The sequence below is a fragment of the Clinocottus analis genome, unplaced genomic scaffold (assembly GCF_023055335.1).
Source record: "Clinocottus analis isolate CAN_PGR_092001 unplaced genomic scaffold, fCliAna1.0.p SCAF_7, whole genome shotgun sequence".
Lineage (NCBI taxonomy): Eukaryota > Metazoa > Chordata > Actinopteri > Perciformes > Cottidae > Clinocottus > Clinocottus analis.
In genome coordinates, this window is record NW_027176229.1 from 2,538,710 (window position 1) to 2,562,377 (window position 23,668).

Below are 23,668 nucleotides of genomic sequence, written 5' to 3' on the forward strand. Positions count from 1 at the left end.
CCTTCAGTAATATTAATTCAGAAATAATTTCCACTGTTACTTTTATTTTTCAAGCTTGATCTGTATAACCAAAACTTCAAAAGTGCAGTTTCGAGTCCGATCTGCAGGGATATATGTTTTTAGTTATTTACACAGAGTGTACTAGAGGGGACAGTGCTGAACAGCATTCTGAGTACAACTCACTCTCTGTCGCTCGTTACTGTAATAAATGGTACACGACTGAAAGGCACACTGGGTACAGCCCTCTCAGATAAAGAAATAGAGACGTACGGGATATATTTAGTGATTTTCTTTATCGTTTTGTTTTGTTTATTATTTGATCATGCGTTAACTGCATTTTATTTGTTTTGCATTGGGAGGTGCTGCACTTAAAATCTCTCCCAGACGGCGTAGTTCAGACCTGGGCATCTTACGGCCCGCAGGCTCTCCCAAACCAGCCCACATGAGGTAAATCAAAAAAGAAAAATAAATAAATAAGATGCATGCTATAAATGCAATACAACGGCACTGCTTTTATTTTAAAGGCACTGTATGCACTTTCGCAGCCTCACCGACTGGCAGTGTGGCCAACTGAAAGCACATATTATTCGGCAGTTTCTTTACTCAGCGGGCTCTGCCGCGAGCCGCTCCGCTTTCCAAAGCGCTCACGGGAGCCATGGACTGCAGTTTCCGAATCCAGATTGAACATTAATCTTGCATGCGCAAAGTCGCCACTGATCCTGATATTAGTTCTCTTTGGATCTACCTACACATGAGAACAAACAGTCTCAGTGAAGTTTAACAGATCCAGACCCCCTCTCTGTCAGCTGTCATTCACATCTCCACTCCATTCAACCAGACTTCAGTGCACTCCACTAGACTTTTCTCACTGAGTAAGAAAAACTGAACTGAACTGGAAAACATCAGTATAAAGTTAATCAATTACTGGTCTTTAACATACATCTTTAAGGTAAGCAACAAACTGAACATGGACAAAAGAAAGAATGGCTTGTCCCTAACAGAGACCCTTACTACTGAACAGACAGTTTATGATGTTCCCGAATAAAAGACAAATGTTTCTTCTAGTGTCTGTTCATAAAAAAAGAAAACAGATTTATATACTATTGTTACTTTGCTGTTGCTCCGAGTTATATTGTTCTGATAACATTACTTTAATATAAAAGTGCACAATACACTAGTTTTTGCTTCATTAGAGAATTTGGCGCATAATGCCACATATAAATGCAATATTTCTTACCTGGTGAGCCAGGTAAGAAAACACAACATGAAAATAAGACCACTTTGAAGATACCAAGAAGCTGCTTCCCCACACCTTTGCTGAGGTCAGTACATCACAACATCACAACATCACATTGGGATAAAATATATAGCGGCATCCAGTTAGCTTAGCTTAGCATAAAGGCTGAAAATAGGGAGAACGGTTTTACCTGGCTCTGTCCAAAGATTAGCGTCCCTAAAGCTCACAATTTAACATGTTTCTAGGTTTAGGTTGCTAAAACTATACAGTAAAATTCAAATTAAACATTTTAATGAGGCATGTTTGGAATATATATTACACATTTATATATTAATAAAATTTACACCTCTACATCAATCTTTGGGGTCTCGATGGTTCAGTGAGCTGGACGAAGAAAGATGAGAGGGGGAAGCAGGAACTTGGAGTCTTATGATCAGTCAAAAGTGACATGTAAAATGGGTAAAGGGACAGCCACTTATGAGGCTGAGGAGCATGAAGTATATAGTTAATTTCTCGATTGCGATCATATTTTCAACACCCTCAGCCCCATCCTCATATCCACATGTACGTGCATAAACAACTATGATTTAGTTTGAATAAAATACATTTCAAACATAGTCTTTCGTCCCGCAAACCTCAAATAGCTTCAGCATTGCTTGTATACTGCATTAATGATGACAATTTTCTCACTAAATGTTCATGGTGCATACATCCTCAGCCTTTATGCACAGCAGCCGTTACGGATAAAATGATCATGGCATGCAACAAAGCAATTTCACCGTGGCACCAAAGGCAAAATCCACAATGTCGAAAAATGTTGTTGTTGTTTTCAAATTTGAGTGGAGAAATAGAAGCACATGTGGCAAGTGGAAATTAAAACCCTGCCTGGGATTATGAGCTGAGTCATGCAGAAATTGTGATAGGATTCAATGTAAGTGTGAGTGGAATCTGACGCTCCTTAAATTTAACACACTTCACTGGCTAATCACCTCTCTGTCAGGAAGATTCTGGGCTGTTTCAGTTAATCGTCTTTCAAGAGCTGAAAGGACTGTTCCACTAAGTACTCGTTCTCTCTCCGCTCACCAATGCCACTTTTTAAAGGGCAGACTAACAACTGATCTTGCAGGACTATTACCATTAATAACCCCTGCTTCGCTCCACTGCTTCCCAGTGAGACAGGCTCATAATTAAACTGTGTAAACGCTGCTGCATTACAGTGAACTAAATAAAAAGAGCTAAGCGTCTCAGCAGTGCAGTTTTAGCTTACAGGAGAAGCTTTGGGCTACAGACAAATGTGCTAACGTTGAGAAACGTTTTTATGACCTTCTTCTAAGCATGTTGCGCGATGACAGATTTCTGAGGAGACCACGTTTGTCTTTTTTTCATTTTAATGAATGTAGAAGGACTTTTATATGGAGGCAAAGTAGCTTTGCTGTTGATTAAGTGGTACATTCTGCACTGATCACACAAAATGCTCATTGGAACAGCACTTTTCAGTGGCACCATGATAATTCCGTCTCATTCCATTACTGTAGAATATTTTCTATAAGCACTTGAAACGGCTAATGTCCCATTAACTCCAAAGTGTATAAAAATGACAGGAGATGATGGATGGGTGCAGTGTGGACATCACTCTGGTGATGCAGGTGTGCCGGCCCCAATCATGTCGGTCCACTGGGAATTTTTACGGTATCCCCTATGGCCCCTCTATGTATGTATGTGTATGTTTGTATGTATGTGTATGTTTGGCTTAATCAAACTGGTATTGAGTTGGAAGAAATGGTTAATTTCAAAAATATATTTATTTTCTTCACTCCTGAAAAATTACTCTTGGTGCTTGTTTGGAGTGATACAATCTGACCCAGAGGGCAACTAGTACTCATTCTGAGCTACTGCGCTTCTCTAATCCTCTCCTACAAAAATCAATATTTGCAAAGGTCAAACGCAGCGGGCATGGAAAATGCAGATTTGCTCATCAATAACTGACACACTCTCCTACCGACATTCTACTAGCTGGCAATGAGCAGAGGAAACCATGTGAGTGGAAGGAGGTGTGAAAGCTAAGGCTTTATAGAATGTTAACCCAAACCTCTTTAAGGTTACCTTGGAATTAATAAGACCTGAATAAATGTTTGTTTTTTGTATATGTATTCAATATTTTTATACAATGCATATATTTCTAGAAGTGTGTACATGTAAGGGTATTTCTATACCTATATAATGTAATAATATATTTTGAATCATTTGATCTATAACTATATATGTATAAGGTGAGGATACTTCATATAACTATGCTTTGTTGCTATGTATCCAGCCATATATTTATTTATGATGGATAAATATTTCACATAAGATGTGAAGACAATATGGGAATGACAATTGCATTTGCTGCAAAACGGCTGGACAAAGGTTGTGACAACTGTAGCCTTGGAATGCCAAAAACACAAACGTGTGCTCCCAGACACATACGAGATGGAAACGTCTTGAATTTGTATATCTTTGTCCAAACTTCTCTGTTGTGAAACAAAGTGAAACATTAATCCCCAGCATGGATTTATGACTTGTAGTTTTTCACTTAAGGTAACAGGATGAAATACGGCCCTCATTATCCAACAGGAACCGCTTCATTTTCAAACAGTTGTACACTTGATGAATAGTAGGCTCACATCTAGTAAGATGCTAACCACAAACAACATGAAAGGGTCTGAAATTGGCAAAAACTGAGGATGAGACAGTCATGCAGGCTTCAATGAGGGAAGATGATGTTGCGGAAGCCAATTGCAGTTATCAGACCCTGGTCTCCTCCACACTCGCCTGATTGGACTGCTGAATGTGGGAATACTGCAAACAAAACACCCAGTATAAGGGTGACTGATGGCTCCTTATCAATAAATGATGTGTACGTGCCTCTGTATTAAATTGTGTAGTATAATGTTTTATCAAGCTCATCGTTAATATATAACATAGCCTATACGAGAGTATGACATGACCTCCATCAACAATACCAAGGTCTACAATTTTACCTTAATATATATATTTTTTATTTCAATCAAAAGAGACAGGTAAGATGAAAAATAGATAATTATCTAGTCTAATGGATGATGTGCAATTGATAATGTGCCCAAACACTTATGGCAGTGGCAGTGGCAGATGAGGGTGAGGGTGATTAAATGATAAAGCTGATAAGGCTGATGGAATGATGAAAGAATTAAGCTGATGAATCTGCAAAGACTGAGTGGTGATGGGGAGGTGGAACGGTGCGTGTATAGGCAACATAAATGTATGAAAGGCAAAGAGAGAATCATATCTAAAAAGAGACAGCATCAAGATGCTTATGGTACATTGAACTTACTTGTATAGCTTCAGCTGAATAAAAGGCGACCCTGCTCACGACTGAGCCACAGTCGCCTCTGAAATGGACTTTTCTAGTCTCCAGCCCACTCAAAGTGCTTTAACACATGCCATCATTCACCCATTCACACACCGATGACATGCAACCATAATTCTAACTAATCAACTCATCGATATAACTAATCATTCACACCATACGATACACGATGTTCTGATTGAGGGATGACTCGCTCAACATCCTGAGCCACAGTCTGCCCTAATGTAGGTGTGTCACTGTGCAACTGGATAGAAGAGACCAGCTGACAAAACAGCTGTATCATGATTGACAGGCCCAAACAATGATAGTAATGAAAGGATAAGAGAAGATGAGTAAGAGAAGTAAATGCAAACATATAGTCCTTCTGGCTGAACACACTTTTGAGTTTCATGACTATAACTTCTAAAGTTAGGTAACATAACATTGAGCAGCACATGATGTTTCACTGGCCATGCCGATGTCATCATCAAACTCAAGTTAACTTTAACAGCTGAAAAACAGGAAAAAGCTTTACGCAATCATCTCAGCTAACGTTAACAACATTGTTTAATAATGAGCTTGTTGGCTCAGTTCTTATTCTTTGTGTTCTATTTTTCCTTGACTTTTTCCTGACTTTGATGAGATAAGATTCTGTCAACGTATGGAAATTATTCTGATATGAGTAAATTAAAACCCTGATCTTAAGTAGATCTCAATAAAATACAAGGGCCTACTCATTACTAAATGTTGTAAAAACATCCCTAGTTATTATGCCAGTGGCCAGGCAACTGAAGCAAACCACCGGCAACTGCATCTTGCTCTCCTTGTTAGAAATTGGAAATCCAGGACGTCACCTTTTTCTAACCGAGCCGTGAAAAGAGGAATTCTCCAGTGATTTTGTGAAAGCCTGAGAATCCAGCTGCTGTGCAAAGTAAGTAATCATGTGGGACCTAATTACTCTTAGTAAGAAGTTGATGCAAAAATATATTGTACAGACCTTTATGGTCTGTAAGGTCTTTATGGTCTGTCTATTTTATGGCAATTCAAAACACAGCTGCCTCTTGAATAATATCCTAACAATTATAAATGTGTTAATACCACAAACATCTATGCTTAACACTGATTCAAGCTTATCATATAATATGTAAGGTACAAGACCTATTTATGTACCCTAAATGCTCCTTTCTCTATTACTGCGATCCAATAATTAACCCAACTAAACATTCTGACACCAAACCTGAAGATCACAGCAGAGTAATCATATGAGCAAAGCATTAAGAAATCATTGTAGTCGTTTCACTGTATCTAAAGCGGCATAAGTGGACAAAGAGCACATCAGAACAGAACCCCCCAAAAATGATTACGCTGTTTTATGAGGAGAATCAGGAATTTAATATGGTGGCCACGCTCTAGTACTAAAAAATATCCGTTGACAAGCTGGATGTAAAAACAACTGGATGTGAGGAATGAGATCATTTAGGCTGGAGCAGAGGAAATATACCATACTGTTGATGGATGAAACTGTGCTAAAGGTAGTCTGCTTGTTTCAATTACTTTGTTGAGTTTCTTTTTTTACACTTAAAAAAAACATACAACACATAACACATCCAACAACCGTTCTTGTTGGCTGTATCCTTTCTGGCAGAAAAAAGTTTTCTTGCATTCACTATTCATATTTTTTTTTCACAAATGTTTTGCACTTTGAATAATGAAAACTGCTGGGCATCAGTGAGTTTTTAAAAGACATTTTAAGACGGACAACATTCATGCTCACATTCACACCTACGGCCAGTTTAGAGTCTTTCGACTTGTCTTTGACCCACTGGGAGAACGTGCAAACTCCACATAGAAGGACCACCTGGGATAGGGATCAAACCCGGACCCCTTTTGCTGTGATAGTGGTAGCCACTACACCACGCGCCGCTTAAGTTCTGTTTCCTTATGATATAAACATTCAGTGTTTCCTGTTTCATTTTGTGTTACTATTCCTCAACAACTTGACTTCCTTTGTGTGACTGCCACTGTCTGCCCCGCCCATGATTGCATCCACCAGTGTCTAATCACCTACACCTCCGTAGTGTATTTAAACCCTGTGTCCCCCTGTCTCTGTGACAATTTTTCTTAGTCCTCTGTGTTAAGTGTTCCAGTGAGTTCCTCGTCTCCATTTTCTCGTTTATTCTGATCTCTGCTTGTTTTTCCTCGGCCTTTTTGCTTGCCTGTTCAGAAAGAATGTATTACCTACATCGTATGCTGCTGTCTGGATCGTGCAGTTGAATCCTGTTTTAACTTTTGTTCCAGCAGTGTTTTCTAGTTTCAATTCTTTTTAGAAAAGCCATTTGTGATATTGTTTTTTTAATCTTTCCTGAGTTAATGATGTAGCGCTATACTGATATAGTTTGTGATTGTGATTAAATGTTTTTGTCCAAGCCCCTCTTTCTGAATGCCTGATTAGGCACTTTGCTTCCCCTTATGTCCCAACCAGAAAGGTTGGTTTACGCTACTCTTCTCTCTCTTATCTATTTGTACTAGAATTGACAAGTATTTTGTCAAAAATTAAAAAACAAACCACTGGTCCACCCACTCAGTCCATGGCATTACGTCCGGACCCTTCTTCATTTTGCCAGAGTCATCCGCTGAATGTTGCAAATATATGCCTGCTCCAAAAATGAGCTTCCATACTGCTTCTGAAATGATTTAATCAGCACTACCTCAAAGTATGGAGTCAACAAATGAGGTAGAAAAGAACATTGGCAGGTAATGAGCTGCTCACCAGCTGCACAATTTATTGTCTATAACAGCAGAACTGTGTTCAATAAACAAAAAGAAAATAGCAATGAGTCTCTAATTAACAATAAAATGTACAATTAGATTAATCATTTGTCTGTCCAAGCAGTTCACAAACCCGGCAAACAAATAATGCACCAAAGTATATGTTAAAGTAATTTTTAAACATGGTTCTCAGCAAATCGAGTAAGATGACAAATAAAAAGTAGTTTGCTGAAAACAACACATTCACAGTAGTCACTGTGGTTTCTCAATGAACCTCATAAGAATGTGTTCTGTTCTTTAATTGTTATATTTAATTAAACTTTTTTATAGTTTAAATACATTAAAAAAAAAAAAGTATTTTAACTTCCATGTTCTGTCATCTATGATTCAATTACTTTTCCTGACATTTGAGGTTTTTGCATTGTTTCAGTATCGGTATCAAGATATAAAGCAGGTTTTCACATCAACCTCCTAATTTTAGTATATGCTGCTACTGTTGCTCACACAGAAGCCCCACTTCCACTCGAGAATGCTCTGAGGCCAGCTTCCTCAGGGGAGGAAATTATTATCCTCACTCCCAACTCCCTGGATTGCTAAGCCTGGCGCTTCCTAAAGGAGACTGACAGAAGGTTCACTCTGCAAATATCCACATTGTGCATATTCTACGTTCACATTTGGTTGATACACACCTCACCAGTCACCATGTGCAGTGGTTTTCACAAAAACGAAAGAAATATGCAGCCCACTCCAAATAAGCAATTTTTAAAGCAGGTTTCAGACACTGTTCAGCAATCCAGCAAGTGCTTCATTAGAAGCAGCCTGAGGCCTTTTCTGTACATGTAGTGTTTTTAAAATAGTTTTTTGCTATTCGGCTACGGTGGCTTTCACTACTCTAACTTATTAATATATTCTGAGTTATTCCAAAACAAATATGTACATTTTTCTTAGAACATATAAAGACATCACGGTCTCAGTAATCAACAGTGTAGTCTGGTTTTGTTGTTACCACTTTAACGACTGAATCTTCAACAGCAGCACAAAAGGAATAATTACAGACAAATCTATGCATACACAAATGAAACATTATCCATTTATAAGTGCAAAACAACCTCTTCTATCTGGAGAAAAGTAACATTTGCCCATCCTTTTTTTTTTTGTTCTTGCCATTGTCACCGTGACCCAAACATGTCACAATGCATTGTACTAAAAGAGAATCCAAATATGCTCCATCTCCACAAGGCAACAGGCCAAATGCTGTATTCAGCATTCCCCACACAATAACAAAATGAATATTTGATTCGGATTGGTGCAGTCACTTCCTGTCTCCTGCAACGCCCCAAAGAACAAAGCAGTTTTCCAGCTACCCTTGGACAGTTAGAATTACTTTAGATAGCACTCCACAGCACCACAGTGAGCACAACACTCTGCAGGAAATACAGTTTGTCTTGTTAAAACAGTTTCAGAGAAAAAGTTGAGTCAAAGACACAATTATGGCAAACTTAAAAACGTAATGAAACAAATAGGAACAACAATATGGAAATCAATAAATTGCTAAACTGACATAAGGTCTCAAGTCATTTTATTCTGGTCTCAAAAGAAAAAAATAAGCAGCCACCTTTTTCAAATGGACCACAGTGTTCATATGAGTCCTTTCAACTTATGTTACTGCAGATGTCACACAGCATCAGGAACGCATTCAGACTCAAAGTGAGTGAGAGGCAGCATCTGATGACAGAACGGTCAGCTGTCTGACTGCATCCATGCAGGAGGAAGGAATCCAACTGGCTGCTTTGCTCACACTGTCTTTGAGGTAGGTGATCAGACTAGACTCATGCACACCTTCTAGAAGGAGAATGTACCGTGTACATACTAGGTCGGTGTCATCCAGTGTTCAGACATCTAACTAATAAACCTTTTAACCATTCACACACACACACACACCCACACACACACATACACATGCACACACACACACACACACACACACACACACACACACACACACACACAGACAGATGGGACAGTGTTCACAAGCAGTGGCTCAGTATCTTGCCAAGGGCCACGAGGGCCAGGGATCGAACCTCTGATCGCACGTTCATCGTCTATTAAAAGGATGCTACAATTGTAAACTTAATGAGACTGCTCCGTCTCTGCACCGCAACAGCAGCAGGAGTCCGATTTCACTCATCACGTGAGGAGAGAAGGACAGTTGACTGACAAGACAATAGGGGAAGGTTCTGGTGTCGCAGCGAGAAAGCGAAAGCACCCATTTGGCAATATTTAAATCCAATGCTAATAGGGGATCTGATAACGCTAATGAGGCAATCTGGAAACTTTATCTGATGTAGGTGGCAGCACCTCTAAGCTACACACACACACATGTCTTCGAGAGCGAAAGGGATATCACAAGAGTGATTCCACCAGGCACAGCTGAGCCGCAAAGGAAGCTGCTGGACCACAAACATTGTGGATACCACCGGATGCACCACAGCAAGGAAGCTGCCTGCGCTGCTCCACTAAGAACCTGCAGCGGCAGCAAAAGCTAGACCGGAAAGGCCAGACACACATCCAACATTTAAGATCCAAGTGTGAGGTGTGAGTCATCGACAAATAGTTGTTTCTAAAATGTCTGACACCGGTGTTGTCGCAGGTCTATTAAGTGTGGAGAAATGTCCTCACCATGGCATCCCTAGTTTTAAATCCAGTCAGGGATTGTTACACACACATGAATGGATTTGTTAAAAAAAAGCTCAGTTCTTTTAAGGAGCTCTCAAAGACCCCAAGCAGCAATTAAGATTATGTTGAGAGAACTAATTCCCCACATATTTAGCACACAAGAAGTTAAAATACTTAGTTAGGTCCAACAGAGGCGGTAAAATACTTAGTGGAGGATGGAGCTGTGGCAGCAAACAGCGTACAGGCATTAGTATTCCAGGAGAGTGGTAGTGAGTAGTAGTGATGGGTGAGCGATTCTACCCCTAAATAGGATCGGACAGTAGTAGAGAACAGCTCATTAGTGAGCCAGGGCTTGTGAAGCATGAAAGAAGCCGCAGAAGCAAATCATGTAACCAAAGCACAACCTCTGAGTATTGTAAAAAAAATAATTAATGGCTGTCAAATCAAGGGCACGTAAAGCTTTAAACATGAAGTGAAAAACCAAAGGATGTTAATGTACTCGATCAAACACAAAACAAATATTCTAACAAAAATAACACAAAGATGACTTTAAACTATCTTTAAACTTCCACATTCAGGGAGGTATTCAACATGCAGCTAGCCTGTTTGTCGATTGGAGCGAGATAGCTCCACTTCCATGGCTGCAAACAACACTCAGGAATTCCACTCACAGTAAAGTTGTGAAACATGCTACTTGCAATTAAATGAAAATATGACAGCATGGTGCCAAAAAATAGAAATGATTGATTATCGTTAAAAAAATAGAGTCTGATTTGACACCTTTATCATCGGTGTGTAAGAAACACAGGTCACAATATTGGTATAGTTTCCCATTTCCTTTTTAATTTCCCTGTCGATTCTGTCTCGTGTTAACTTCCCTTCCTGCCTTTGTATGTTTTCTCACATTAGTGATTGTCTGCCCCGCCCCTGATTGAATCCTCTTGTGTCTAACCACCTGCACTTTCTCACTGTATTTAAAGCCTGTGTTCGCCTGTCTCTCTTTTGGTTCGTCTGCTATGTTTTTGGTATCCTTCCTGCTTTGTTCCCTGCTATGTTCCCTGGTATTCTTTCTGCTATGTTTCGGTTATCCTTCCTGGTATGTTCCCTGGTATTCTTCCTGCTATGTTTCTGTTATCCTTCTTGGTATGTTCCCTAGTATTCTTCCTGCTTTCTTCCCTGCTATGTTCCTTGCTATCCTGCTTTCTGTATGTATCCCTTTTTCCCTGATATTTTTTTAATTTTGCCTGTTTATGTTTCTTTCACTTACTCATTTTTGAACTTCCCTGCTCTTTTAGTTTAGTTTGTGTTGGACATTTCTTTGTTATTCAAATTCGGGTGTCATCCTCTGTTCCCCTGTGTCTATCTGCATTTGGGTCCATCCACTGTTGTCCTTTTGCCCCAGTCTTGACAAGAAACAATGCATGCACATGAATTATATATTATGTTTAGTTAAATTCTGTTCAAATGCTATTATTCCTTAATTTCCATTGTAGATATGTACTGAGGTCTGATGAAAAGCAGAAAGGGGTAAACTCAGGTGCATTGTGTGTTTAATAACAGTATGTCAGCTGTAGGCTCAGGTGTGTAGTTTATCCTAGTGTCTCTGGGCTGAGGGTGGAGCCAAAACAGTATGACCTTAACCTGTCATTATTGGCAAGTGCAGTGTATCAGTCATGTGAGGTAATGTGAGGGGGTGTCTTCACCTCGTAATGGGCAACCCTCTGGGATTCGGAGATGAGCTGTGCACTGCACACTTTGCAGTAGCTGTCTGTGAAAAGCCCTTGGTCCACCTCTGTTGACTTCATCTGGAGAAAGAGACAAACACCGACATGATTACCAACTTTGTGGCAACGATGTGAACATGCAATGTTGAGCAGTTACCATTGCAAAAGTCATTTTTCTGTCATTACCAACATGTTTCAAAACTCCTGATGTTTGGGCCCTTAGTTGAATCCCTGGCATGCGAAATTAAATCAAATCTTAAGGTCTGAACAAACGTCGTTCAAACCTTGTTACCTCGTTCAAAATCCAAATGAGAGCTGAAAATGAAATCGGTATCAAAGTTGTGTCCAGAAGATTTACCATCTGAAAAAAACGAAAAGTAACTATCACAAAGCCTTGCTTTTTTGGCCTGCAGGGAGCTAAGTCAAAGCAACCAAGATGTAATAGAGCAAGTAAACAATAATGTACCTTCATCGTCGTTAATTAATATTTTATTACCTCATGCATTTCAGTTAGTGACAGATGCTGAGCAGCTACTGAAAGCAATGAGTCAGAAAAAAAAACATTTCATATCAAACATTGCACTAAAACTTAAAGGCCAAATTATAATTTAGGAGGCTAAATAAATAACAATGACAGATTGACTTAAAAGAGTTTCCTGGAAGTTCATGAACGTGTAACAAACTTGTTGCCGCGTGTGGAGAATGTTCACAGAGTGAGGCTGCTAAAAGCTTTCATTACCTTTTCCACAGACACAGCTGTGCCAGCTCTGCTTTCTATTACTAATTCAGCCCTGCTCCCATTAGGGGCTCACATTTCATATTTAGAAGTAGTCAGGCTCAATGCATCCTCACATAGGCTCATTAGAAGCAGTACAGATGAGAACTGCAGTCATGTAGGTTGAGAAACTTTTAGGAATATTCTTCACTGAGAGCAGAGACACAACAGCTGATGACGAATGATGTTGTAGTCTGTTCTATTTCACATACAAACAAAACTTTAAAACGTCTTTACAAAACACACAGATGGTAGTTGAGGCAGTGCACACGGGACAAAATGTAACACCCTTTCATAAATAAATAAATGGTGCGCTATGTGGGTTGGAGCCACTTGCAACATGTCGTGTTCTGCTAGGAGCTACAGGTGCAATAAAAAGGACTCTGAAAAAAATAGTACAGCATAGTCTTCAAGTCGAGAGCAAATGTGTAAAAAAAATGTTATGTCACCATTATCACGGCGAAACTAATTGTTATTTACAACGTTATTCAAATAACTAACTTATCATGTCTTTAAAATGGAAAACATATTTAAAAACAGATGGGACACACTTTTTTAGTGAAAGAACTATTTGAAAATCAATCAAACATATATAGGATAATTATGAATCATAATTTCCCCCTGCTCAAATAATATATAAATAAATAAAAACATCACAAAGTAGCAGTCTGTCCTTACATGATAATTGTTGTATTATTTTAATTAGGCTCTATTTTCCACTTCTCTATCATTATGCCGAATGGTACGGACAACCATTTAATCAATTGCAATTGTATAATTTAGCCTTCACTGAAGAAAATACAGGACTGATCTTTAAACAAAAATACAGGCATTAAAGCAAAAATAAAGTCCATCTGGCATTGTAGCATACAACATATGCCAATTGTACGGCTTTTTTGCTGTGGCACTTTCTGTATCACACAGTACTGCTTGCTGTGTGGCATAAGGAGTTAGAATTACTAAACCTTGGTCCTTTTTAAAGACAGAATGAAGTGAAAAAATGTCAGCATGTTTACTCTTTCTGGCTCTGCTCGTTGAGGTGTGAGAATGTGCCCACTGGCAGAAAAAACCCTCTTTCAGAAGGAACACTATTCGCAGGTAAGCTTGACATTTCACGATGGCAAAGTGTCCTTATCAGCTCAATGAATGGAGCAGACGTGCATATCTTCACCTCTGCTCCCACACACAAACACACAAACAACATGTAGTATTTTTATTTTTTGTTCATGATTTATTTATATATTTTAGCAAAAACTTCAATTGCCAAAATAACGCCACCTTTCCCCCTCGGGATAGATAATTTACATCTCATCATCTTTTCATATCTTTCTTCTGCCTGCAGTGCATTATCTGAAAGTCAATTGTAGTGACAGACCTACAGAGAATTATCATCAACTCTTCAGTTTCCTCAGCTCTATGGAGTGTTCAGGCGTCCGTCAGATAATTGTAGGGATGCCGTGGTGAGGACATTTTACCAACAGTAAACTAATGACATCACCAGTGTTACCAATACAAAGGACATTTTATAAGCAAAGATATTGGTTGAAGAGCCCTCACTTTGATCTTTAACATTTAATGACTGTGCCGCCTAGTTTTACCAAATAATGTCTGATTGACATGCGATTTTCTTGAGTCTGAGTATGCTGTAACAATGCTATCACAATGCGTCTCTGCAACATAAATCCATCCGCATGAATATGCTATACTCGGAGCAAGTGACTTACAAGTAACGAAAGATAAAAGATCCTGCACCTACAAAGTAGTTTGTATACAGCAATATGATGTATCATTTTGAAAAAGCAACATAGCCTACTGGGACTAGAAGAGTGAAATGCCCATGCGCGTGCTGATCTCTAAATCAGAAAAATACTTATTACGCAGATTCAGATGACGTGAGAGACGACACATCTTCACGATGTAACAGCGTGTAACACCAAGTGCTGTGAAACGCCTTTTAAATTGTTTTGTTACGCCTGCAACCTTACATTCTGGTCCACCTCACACTATTTTAATGAGCTCTGCTGTCAGCAACAGGTAGCATTTTTTGTTTGTTTTTTTCAGCCCAAAACTGTACTGTGTACACTGCCAAGCACCAAACAGCAGGCGGACAAAGTTAGAGACTACCTGGTGAACAAAGTGGTGCACTTGGCTGATGAACCACAAGCGTGTCTTTGGCCTTTCTGTAATAATGTTACTTGCTGGATGATCACAGCAGGATGACCTTAAAGTTGCATTTAGCCTCAGACTGACTGGACAAGGATAATACATGCCAAAGGGCAGTATCTCTGCAGACAAAAGGCAAGAGAAGAAGAGGAATATAAGTAAATTGGGAACGCCGATCCTCCTCAGTTTGGAAATCAGTCAAAAGCAGCTTCATATTCTACATGACGAACAGCATAAATGAGAGGCTTTGAGAGCTCTACGAGCTTACGCCAATGTTGGGCCCATGCACTGCCTGTACTAGTAAGGGTGCACAGATACTGTCAATGATTGATCACCCTAAATTCTGTTAGGAAACAGAATCATCGTCGACAACATCAACAGCAGCACGAGGACAAGGTGCAGCAGCAGCAGCAGCCGCATGGGAAAGAAAACAACTCTTATCATAAGATTTGATTGCCCACGGGAAGTGTTCATTGTTTAACTCTGCATTGTTGTTTATTTCTCATATATGTCTCAATAATGGATCATTATGCCGGAAAATAAGTATTTTGTTGTTACCATTTGTGTGGGTGTGGTTTAGGTTCAGCTGTGGAGTGGGGAGGGGGGGGGGGGGGGGGGGCTCAGGGAACAAGTGCCGAGATGAGTGTAAGGATACGCAGCTGGGTGTAATTGTGTGTGTGTGTGTGGCTGTCTTCTTTAAAAGCAGTGACTTCAGGAGATGTGGGGAAGGCGGAGGACGACTAAGGCTACGACGCCAACGGAGTCATCTAAGAACTGGGGCCAAATAAGCTCTTTACCAAGCTAAATCTCATTGTGTGTTGCTCTATTTGTGGTGCCAACTACGCCCGTGACGACAAGACTTGCTACAGTGGAGCCGAACGTGGGGCTGGGCACATGGAACACAAAAAGCAGCAGCCGGAGGTGCCGGCCCAGCCGATCCTGGTGCTGGGGTGCATGGGGGCGGGGATCCCGGCCATGCAGAAGGAGCAAGCGGAGGCGAACCGACAGTTTTTGGGCGCTCTACATGACACCGCGGAGAGCATTCGCCCTCGAACAAATCGCCGCCCAGACAGTGGCAGCGGCGCTGACACCTTGCACCGGGTCACCTTGCACCGGATGACGCCAGCCAATGACGCCCAGTCTTTCCTGGAGTTATTTGAGGCAACTGTGAGGGCATGTGGCTGGCCTGCGGGCGAGTGGGCGGTCCGGCTCCTGCCTCTCCTCGGCAGACAGTGGCGCTGGGGCTACCCCCGGCAAGCAGACGGGTGTACGGGGACGTACGCAAGGCTGTGATTGATCGGCTCGGGCTGTCTCCGGAGGACCACCGGCGGAGGTTCTGTGAAACAAGGCTGGAGGCCGAGGGCCGGCCATTTGTGTTCGCCCAGCGCCTGAGGGACGCCGCCACCAGGTGGTTACAACCCGGAGACACGGTGGAGGCACAAGCAGTGGTGGAAAAGGTGGTCCTGGAGCAGTTCGTGGGCCGGCTGCCAACCCGAACATCGGCGTAGGTCCGCGGCAGTGAACCACCTGGCCGTCCACCCCCCCCCCCCCCCCCACGTCGGGGGACAGCGGCCGCGCTTCGGTCCAAACGACCCCCGCCCCACGGAGGAGGCTACCTCTGCAGACACTGGCGGGGCTCACGCCGACACCGGCGGCGACACCCCTCCTTTAGGGCCCCAATCCACCGATCCCTGCCTGAACCGGCACCCTTCCCGACCTGCAGAGGGCCCCTCAGACGTCAGGGCAAGAGTGTTGGAGATGTGGGCAGCCCGGACACATCCGTAGAGAGTGTCCCTTGATGGAGGTCGTCCAGGTGATCCGGGTTGCCAGCTCTCCAACACCCTCCCCCGGCCCGGGAGCGACGTATCGCGTTCTGGTGAGAATCCAAGGGGGTACATATCAGGCAATGTTGGATTCGGGCTGTACGCAGTCTATGATCAACCAGAGCCTGGTTCGACCCGGGGCATTGGTGGATGCATTGTCGGTGAAGGTTAGGTGTGTGCATGGGGACATTCACGAGTATCCCATAGTGCCAGTGGAGATTAGATACGGGGGCAAAACGCATAATGTAAAGGCTACGGTTAGCTCCCGCCTTACGCACCCTCTGATCTTTGGAACAAATTGGCCCGGGTTTAAGAAGTTAATAGGACAGGCAGCGGGGGTGCGTTCACGGCAGACAGGGTCATGCGATATGTGCGCTGTGTTCAGCGAGGACGCGAGGTTGTCCGACACTGCAGACGGGGAGGCGGAGGGGGAACCGGCACAGCCCCCCGTGGAGGCTTCACCGGCTACGCAGTTCCACTCCATGGAGGATTTTCCACTCGAGCAGTCTCGTGACGATACTCTGCACACGGCCCTTGACCAACTGATACGGGTTCATGGTCAGCTGCTGCGCCCTGACACAGCGCAGTCATATCCGCACTTTGCATTGATCAGGGACAGGCTGTACCGGGTGAGTCGTGACACCCAGACAGGGCAGGAGAACACCCAGTTGTTGGTGCCAAAAAGCCGCTGGGAAAAGATTTTCTAGGCGGCTCACTATAACCCGATGGCTGGTCACATGGGATATGAAAAATCGCTGGACTGGATAATGACCCGATTCTATTGGCCGGGCATCCGGGGGGAGGTGCGCCGTTGGTGCGCGTCCTGCCCAGAATGCCAATTGGTAAATCAACTGGCCATTCCAAGGGCTCCTTTGCGTCCTCTGCCATTAATGGAGGTTCCGTTCGAGCGAGTCAGCATGGACCTCATCGGGCCATTTCACCGGAGCCCACGCGGATATCGCTTTGTGTTAGTCCTGGTGGATTACGCACCACGATATCTGGAGGCAGTGCCATTGCGCAACATTTCTGCAAAGAGTGTTGCGCAGGCTGTTTCAAGTCATCTTCCGAGTCGGGATCCCGAAAGAGATTCTGACTGACCAGGGCACATCGTTCATGTCATGTACATTGAGAGAACTTTACGGGTTACTGGGCATTAAATCTATTTGGACCAGTGTCAACCACCCACAGACCGATAGTCTGGTGGAGCGTCTGAATAAGACTTTGAAGTCCATGATTCGTAAATTTAATAGTGAAGATGAACGCAATTGGGATAAATGGCTTGATTCTCTGTTGTTTGCAGTGCCGGAGGCCTCCACGGGATTTTCTCCTTTTGAACTGCTGTTTGGCAGGACACCACGTGGGGTGCTTGACCTGATAAAAGAAAACTGGGAGGAGGGTCCGAGCACCAGTAAAAATGAAATCCAATACGTCCTGGACCTGCGAGCAAAACTTCACACACTGGGCCGGATGTCACGTGAGAATTTGCTCCAGGCCCAGGAGCGTCAAAAACGTCTGTACGACAGAGAAGCCAGGCTGAGACAATTCTCACCGGGATAAAAGGTACTTGTATTACTCCCTACTTCCAGCTCTAAACTCCTCGCCAAGTGGCAAGGGCCCTTTGTGGTCATACGGCGAGTGGGGGATGTCGACTATGAGGTGGTGCGTTCTGACAGGGGCGGAGCTACACAGATCTACCACCTAAACCTCTTAAAAGCATAGAGAGAGGCGGAGTGTACCAACTCCACATTGACCCCCTCAATGGAGACTGGTAGCACGGTTGGTTTAGACCTGCGGAAATCCACCACCATTTCCTTGGTCTTAGCGGTGTTGAGTCGAAGGTGGTTGAGTTTGCACCATTGCACAAAGTCCTCCATCAGGCTCCCGTACTCCCCATCCTGGCCATCCCTGATACAGCCCACAATTGCAGTGTCATCCGAGAACTTCTGCATGTGGCAGGACTCTGTGTTGTAGCAGAAGTCAGAAGTGTACAAGGTGAACAGAGCAGGACAGAGCACAGTTCCCTGTGGTGCTCTGGTGCTGCAGACCACAGTGTCTGACAGGCAGTCCTTCAGTTTGACAAACTGTGGCCGCCCTGTCAGGTAGTTGGTAATCCATGATACGAAGTGATCATCCACGCCCATCCGCAGGAGCTTGTCTCCCAGTCTGAGGGGTTGTATGGTATTAAAAGCACTAGAGAAATCAAAGAACATGATTCTCACAGCACTTTTCCCCTTGTCCAGGTGAATATGCATTCTATGCAGCAAGTATGTGATCGCATCGTCCACTCCTACCTTCTCCTGGTATGTGAACTGTAGTGGGTCCAATGCGTGTCGTACCTGAGGTCAGAGTATGTTCAGTAGCAGGCTCTCCATCGTTTTCATTATGTGTGATGTGAGTGTTACCGGGCGGAAGTTGTTAAGTTCAGTTGGGTGGGGCTTCTTGGGGACAGGGAACAGGCATAATGTCTTCCAGAGTGTAGGAGCCCTTCAAAGACGGAGACTAAGGTAAAAAATGTACTGGAGTGGCTCAGCCAGTTCAGCTGCGCACGTCTTAAGCAGTCTAGGACTGACTTTATCCGGGCCTGCAGCCTTCCTGGAGTTAAGTCTCCTCAGCTCCGCTCCATGCCCCCTCTTCGACGCAAATTACGCGACTATGTAGACTGTAATACAAAAAGTTCAGTTTGTCAGGTCCATGCAAAATTTAGGACAGTGTTGGTCAGTTTGTCTGCTTGACAATCCCCTTTTGCTGCAATAAAAATGATTGAAGTGAGATGAACAGATTGAAAACTGTATCTTATTAGATCACATATTTTGACAAAGTATTGGAGTATTGTGATAATATTGTATCTGGACAAAAGTATTGTGATCGTATTATGGTATCTTTGGTGATTCCCACCGCTAATATTTAGCCATCCAAAAGTTGGCCTTATACCCTGGTTACAACATGTCAACATGCTGGTAACACTGTACGTGAAAAGTCAGCAGATCACCAAGTCATACAGATTTGTCATCACAGATGTGAAGATATTTCATAGCAGAACTGAGAACTGAGAAATTGCTCCCGTAGCTGCGACTACGGTGTATGAAAGTTAGATCGTCCTGATGTGGCAGTGGCACCTTGCATGGTAGCTCCTCTGATCACTGTGTGAATTCATTCTTGATCTCACAGAAAGCCAGTGGAGAGCAGCCAACACAGGAGTAATGTGATCTCTTGGGTTGATTCGGCACCTCCCACGCAGAGACCTCAGATTCCTCTAGCGACGGGCTGTTGCTGCAGCTCAGGCTGTTCTCTCCATCATTCAACTGTCAGTGAGCTGTAGTACAGTGCTCATAAAAGAGGAAACGGAGGCATTTCAACTTTCCTGAACAGTTTATTCCAATCTGTTTCTAACTAGGCGTGTTAGAAAATATTGATAGACCTGAGTTTTGAGATAAAACATTTTGTGGTACAGTATTTAATTTGTATTGTTATTTTTATTAACAGTTTACATGAAGAGATTTGTGGCAGACAGTTGCTCAGATTGCACAAATGCTGATGCTACGGTTATGATTGCACAAAAGGTAAACTTTTATAAAATCTGGTTTTATCCATAAAGTGTATTCTGTGTACTTAGATGTACTAAGACTAAAAATGGCGATCTAATGCCTTACTTACAGTATCGCAATATAACACAATATATTTCAATCGTATTCCCTGTTTTATAAAAAAGTATCACACATGCACCACTGATTCACAAAAACAGAGCTTAGAGTCTGTAATCCAACGAGCATACATTACATTTTTAGTTTATTCAACATGTTCACTGTTTATTTCATACTATATTGGCAACAGCAAGTTAACCTATGTTAACTTAAGACTAAAGCTAAGCAACTTTTACCGAAAACATAATTACAGGGAAATGTTGTTATCCCTAAATACATGAACATAATTGAGCTTCAAATATCAGGAGAAAAAGTGACCTGAATAACTGATTTGCCACAGCAGAGTAACAACCCTTCCAGAAAATGTATCGGATGATACTTTAAAATCAAGATACCATTCCACTGAGTCATCTAAAACGCTATACACAACACCATATTCCCATGATCATTACTAAATTTAGGAAACACAGGTCCTTATATAATTCATGACAAAGAGACTTTCATTCAAGCAGTATTAAAGAGGCCTATACATTATGCAGCAGTTTAAATAGAGACTTGCGAGTCCTGGGACCCAATGGCTGTCTCTCAGGTATTTGAAAACGCAACCAGGGTTACATTCTCTAAAACAATTATTGTAATTCATAATGACATGCGTTATTTGGAAGCTGAAGACATGGTCAAATGGTTACATTATTTCCTGAAATGATTTGAAAAATACATCACAATTTTCACGCTCCCAGGGTGAAGACAGCAACAGTAGCTCTCTTGCAAGGAACACCGGAGTAGCTCTCTGAACCCAGAGAGCTAAAAATTTAAAATATACTTACATTTAATAATATATTTCAAAAATACTATCAAAGACGTGTACTTTCTGTGGTATACTTAAAAAACATTTAAAAAATAAATACTTTAAGTGAAGATTCTGTGCAATCACTCAAATGTACTTTGAACTTTAATTTAAAATATTTTTTGAGTACTTCAAAATGTATGCTATAAATTAGCATTAAAAAATTATTTAAAGCACATTTGATGAATACAGATTGTATATACACCACACCTGTTTCCAGTTTAAGTACTATTTGAGAAGTGTACTTTATTTCATTTTTTTAAATATTTTAAGTGAAGTAGTAAATTATTCATGCTATTTCAATCTATTGATTGTATTATTATTTTTGAATGTTAAAAGGTATCACTTTGAAAATGCACCAAATTTTGTATATTTATATTACACTGTGTATATATATATATATATATATATATATATATATATATATATATATATATATATATATATATATATATAGATACCTATTTTATTATATCTTATTCATGCATATATTTCAGTACATTATGTGTACATTTCTTGAGAAAAATGTTAATGTGATCATGTGTATTAGAATAATGCACCGATAGGCCATTTATAACTTTTCCAATTGTTTAAATGATCAAAATTGTATGAAGCACACAATTAGCTACTTTAGTCATTGTGATGTCACGTTTAATAAGTCCATATTGACAAAGAGGTATCATGTTACAATACATCTTTCACACAAAACCATTTAAACAAATTATTTCAAACACATCACAAAATACAGGTCAACACTACAACAGACAAATAAATGGTGGTTACATTGCATGCGCAACTAAAACACTAAATCAAGGGATTTAAATTTCTATCCCAAAAAAATGGGAACAGTTTGTTACTTAGGACATGCAGATCTACAAAAACTATAATAACTGGAGAATGTGTGTACACATTTGCTTCATGGTTAAAGAAAATATGTGTTGAAGTAAAACTAGCGCCTCGAGAATTAGTTAGTTTTTAATCCATTTCAACATTGTTTGGAAGTGGAATGACACATATTTTGTATTTGGATCTAACCAATACACATTTATGTTTAAGTGATTTAGGATGTACAGAAAATACATTATTGGAAAAAGACACTTTGTTTATAAATGTATAGGATATATTTAGCTGAACCTCTCGACAAACCTTTCTTCCACTCTTGGCAAGCTCTTTCACTAATACACAAAAAATGTGTTTCGGAGGCCTCATCAAAACATGTAAAAGCCATCAGGCTCATAATCGCACAAAATTGTTTCCTTAACTGTACAATTGAATTCTTTCTCTTTTTAAGGGTTGTGTTACACGAATGATAAACAACATTGCAACAAATGAAATGGTCATAAAATAACCCGAATGAACTGTCACCCCTAGGAAATGATTAATAGCCACCCTCTGCAGCACAGATGTGCTACCTTTTTAATAGCCAAAACCTTTTTTTTCAAAACTCCTTTAGAGTTTTTTAAAATAATTTCCTCGTGCTGTTATTTCCTTGTAATGTTATTTGCATTTCCCAATTGTTGTCCCTGCTTTTGTTGAGAGACCTCACCACCTAAGAAATCTCTTCATCATTTGAGTTGGCACATTTGTTGTTCCATTGAAAAACGTAAGCCAAGTCCCATTGAATGATTCAAATGGAAATGTTGATGTTGCCCACAAGGGTCCCCAGCTGTGCACACTTGCACGTGCATTAACAAATGAACATTGAAAGTAGCATTAGCAGCACCATATAGTTTCTCAAAGTTTACCACAAACCTAAGCAGAGCTTGCTCTGTCACATCTACATCTCTCACTTTGAAGAAGGGTTTGCATTGCAAAAACTAATAGAAACAAATGATTCCAGTAACTACTTTGGCAAAATGCCTTTCAATACAGGCAAAGCATAGTACAACAAAAATTACCTATACTCTGATGCTTTCTGTCTTTCAATGATCTTGGTACCCTTGTGACCTCCACAAGGGACTTATTGGCCAGCAATTCCTGGTCGATGTCACTGACTTTCAAGCCCAGGTACCACTTTTCTTTATGGTGCTTGCTGTCTTGCCACAAAGATGTGATCTTTTTGGTGACACCTAGGCAGACACTGTGCTGGTACTCAGGAACAAGTCCTGTGATCATGTTATAACTTTCACGTTCCATCAAAGGAGATAGGCCTTTTACACCCATTACTGGATTATCAGGTGTTGCCAGCATATCATGCTGAAAATTATTTGCTTCAGTCCTTAAGGGTGATTCTGGAGTTTTCCCAGACGTATCCGCCACTGCCAGTATGAAGGCAAAAGTCGCACCCATATTTGCCATTGAACTGTTTTGTGTTGCTCAGGAGGGGGCGGGCAATTGAATCTGAAGAGCAGAGGACTGAATGAACTTTGCTTGTATGCTCTAAATTTTCAGAATCCTTCCATTTAATTCCAATCTGTTGCAGTTATTTGAGCTGTGACACAAAAGCAGTCAAAAAAAGTGATCATATTTGGCTTACTGTTACCAAACCATAAACATGGTATACATATATTCCCTTGGCGATCTCTTGAAGACAGTTCTATAATTTGACACTGAATTGGCCATAACTAAATGTTGGTACTGTTGAAAACTGGACTTTCATCACAATTCCACATAATTGTTATGTCTTCAGCCCCTACTTGTCCACTG

At 41.2% G+C, this 23,668-nt stretch overlaps 1 protein-coding gene across 1 annotated transcript in view; it reads right to left on the minus strand.

Annotated features, from left to right (window-relative positions):
- Positions 1-23,668, minus strand: part of LOC137805053 (zinc finger matrin-type protein 4-like) — a 167,477-nt gene that overhangs the window by 131,209 nt on the left and 12,600 nt on the right. The window contains exon 2 of the mRNA XM_068604720.1: positions 11,753-11,854. Within this exon, the coding sequence (XP_068460821.1) occupies positions 11,753-11,854 (102 nt within the window). The remainder of the gene's footprint in view (positions 1-11,752; positions 11,855-23,668) is intronic.